Source organism: Alligator mississippiensis, chromosome 11 (genome assembly GCF_030867095.1).
Source record: "Alligator mississippiensis isolate rAllMis1 chromosome 11, rAllMis1, whole genome shotgun sequence".
Classification (NCBI taxonomy): Eukaryota; Metazoa; Chordata; order Crocodylia; family Alligatoridae; genus Alligator; species Alligator mississippiensis.
The window spans coordinates 48,405,052-48,408,168 of record NC_081834.1 but is presented as its reverse complement, the minus strand read 5'-3'; the positions used below and the strand labels follow the sequence as shown (position 1 = coordinate 48,408,168).

Below are 3,117 nucleotides of genomic sequence, written 5' to 3'. Positions count from 1 at the left end.
TTCAGAGGGTCAGCATAAGGGAAATACAAAGTCTCAAACCCCCATTAAATCTTCACGTATGCAATAATTTAGTTAAATTTCCTGCAACAGGAAAACTCGAGTGAACAAGGAAAAGGGAGTAGACTCCCTCAAAACTTTTTCTAAACATTTAAGTGATATAGCCCATAATTTATAGTAGGGCACTGACTGTTAAGTGAATAAGGAAACTTAGCTTTCTCCTAAATGTTCGAGAAAATTATGGTGGCCTTCTCAGTTGAATGAGACTTAGCTCACAGTAAACTACAACATTTGTCAATTTTGCTGGAAGATTCTGCATTTCCCAACCAGCTTTCTAAGGGCTCCTAAGACATCCCTGTTTCTCAGGCTGTAGATAAGCGGATTCAGTACTGGGGGAACAATGGTGTAAAACAGAGACAAAATCTTGTCTTTTTCTGGGGAGTGGTAGGAGCTGGGTCTCATGTACATGAAGATGGCTGTCCCATAGAACATGCCCACCACAGTCAGATGGGAGGAGCAGGTGGCCAGAGCTTTCTGCTGTCTGGTTGAATTCATCCTGAGGACTGCAGCAAGGATGCGAGCATAAGAGGCTAGGATGGTGGAAGAAGGGATAAGGAACATAATGATGCTACACACAAACAGCAGGGTCTCATATTGGGATGTGTCAGAGCAGGACAATTTGAGCAGGGCTGGGACTTCACAGAAAAAGTGGTTAATTTTTTTAGAGCCGCAGTAGGGCAAGTGCATGGTAGAAGCTGTAAGAATCAAGGCATCTACACATGTCCCGATCCAGACCCCGCCTGTCAGACCCAGGCAGACTCTCTTGCTCAGGAGGAGAGGGTATTGAAAGGGGTTGCAGATCGCTACGTACCTGTCATAAGCCATGACTGCCAGGAGGAGGCACTCTGCTCCACCCATTGTCAAGGAGAGGAAAATCTGAACCCCACAGCCAGCTGCAGAAATGGGGTTGCCTGGGGTCAGAAAGTCTGCTGCCATTTTGGGGACAACAATCAGAGTCTGACAGATGTCCATGAAGGCCAATTGACTTAGGAAAAAGTACATGGGGGTGTGAAGGGAGGAATCCACTTTGATTAGAAGTATGAGGAGAGCATTTCCAGACACAGCAGCAATGAAAGCTAATAAGATCATGGCCATGGAGAACATGTGTACGTTGCTCCGGCTCAGGAATCCCAACAGAATAAAGTCTGCTGAAGCAGTTTCATTCCCACTCTTCATTTCCTCTTCATGTGGCTGTGCCTGAAACCATGGACAAAAACCATATCCCTTGGGGAATGTGCATAGACTCAGTAATAGGAACTGAGGTAACTGGCAGGTTTTCCTCTCCTGTGAAAGAAATGACAGACATAGTTCATAAGAGAATGACTTCACTTCCCTGGGAAAGTGGTTTGGTACGTCCAGCTACAGGCGCCACCTCCACATGGTTGCAGTGGTTTAACCTGTGGTATGTCTATGCTGCGGACACAGAACTGACTACAGCAGGGATTGGAAACCTCTGCGTGTGGCACCTTTGAATCTGGCCCGGGGATTTGGTGCTTTGGTGGCGGGGAGGCACTTTCTGCAGGTGCTCTCCCCAGGCTGCTGTGAGGCAGAACGCCGGCTGTGGGCATTGCACTCGCACCACGAGGGGAGATATGCAGTGGTGGCTTAAGATTTCCTGGGGCCCTGGGCAAAGGGAGACTTGGAGGTCCCCCACACCACGTTAGAAACAGGAATGTATCAAAAAGCATTAATAAATGGACCTGTTAAATGTTTTCATGGTGCATTAATAAATAAAGTACAACAGGCAATGTCAAAATGAACTACTCAGTTTTGCCGCACACAAAACTGAATAAAACAACTGCCATAGGAAAATGACTCAGATGCATGGGATTGCCATAAATGTATAATAACATGAAAGGAAAGATGTTCTAGTTTAGTGGTCATATAGATTCTTGTTTAACTGGTTTTTTAAATTCACATTTTACATCGTACCTGCACTACAGTAACTATTCCAAGAAAAATACGGGCCATACCGATAGCCTTGAGTATGAGTCTAAGAATGCTGTTAGTGATTCTTGCAATTAAAATAAAGCAATACATCTACACAATACATCCCAATTTTTTTATCTTTTCCAAAACATTAAACATATGCTAAGCGTCATATACTGTAAAGCTCTATCTTTTCTCTACCCATTACACCCTTGTGCTAGCATTGCATAATTATGTAACCAACATGTATAGATATTTTGATATATACTTACATATATGCACACATAATGTCTCTCTCTCTATACCACTATCTCTCTCTCTATATAGATATCTATATAGATGTATACATATACACACACATATGCACAGTCTTTCTCTCTATATCCAATGTATCTAGACAGACAGACAGAGATCTAATCAGCCCCTGGAATGGCTCACCCTTCCCCACACTACTTGCTATCACTTGGGAAAAATGCACACTCCCTCTCTATCGGCAGCCTTCTTTGGGGTCAAGAACTGCAGGAAGCATCCTGGGGCCAGTAGGATTCTCCTTCTCTGCACCCCAAAGCAGCAGGCCTAAAGCACCACATGCTGCTTGCAAGGGGATCTGGTGCAGCTTGGGGGCAGTGAGCAGCACAGCAACACATTCTGAGTTGCTTGCCTGCCCTGCGACCCAACCCTTGGGAGGGAAGGAGAGCAGGATCAGGCTTCTTTCAGGCACAGGGACGGGAGAGGGACAGACCAGTTGGGCAGTGAGTGGCATGGGCAGCATTGATCCTCACTGCCACTTCATCCCGACTGTGCCCACGGAGTGGTGAGACAAGTTCCCAGCTGCTACCGCATTTTGGCTCTCAGGTGTTTAACATGCAGTGGAGCTTCAGTGCTTTGCAGGACTTGCCCCTGCAGGCTGGGGAGTGTGGTGGGTCCCTGCTCCATCCCCTGAGCCTGCTCCCAGACAGCCCCTGATTGGTAGGGGTCCCTGGGCCTGGGCCCCTTGGCCCATGAATCGATTAATTTCTGGAGACAAGTCACAGTGTTGGCAGAGTCCTACCACCCGCCCACCTCCAACCTGGGGTAGGTTATTCCAGTTTGCAGCTGGAAAGGGTTACCTACCCTAAACTACTAGACTGT

At 46.6% G+C, this 3,117-nt stretch overlaps 1 protein-coding gene across 1 annotated transcript; it reads right to left on the bottom strand.

Annotated features, from left to right (window-relative positions):
- Positions 1-291: 291 nt before the first annotated feature.
- On the bottom strand, positions 292-1,233 carry LOC132243874 (olfactory receptor 2V1-like). The gene has a single exon (XM_059714387.1). It carries the CDS (start codon positions 1,231-1,233, stop codon positions 292-294), a length of 942 nt encoding a protein of 313 aa, XP_059570370.1.
- Between the last annotated feature and the right edge of the window lie 1,884 nt (positions 1,234-3,117).

Bases quoted from the DNA above. Each gene is read 5' to 3' on its own strand.
- LOC132243874 (XM_059714387.1), bottom strand. From the start codon at position 1,233: ATGAAGAGTGGGAATGAAACTGCTTCAGCAGACTTTATTCTGTTGGGA.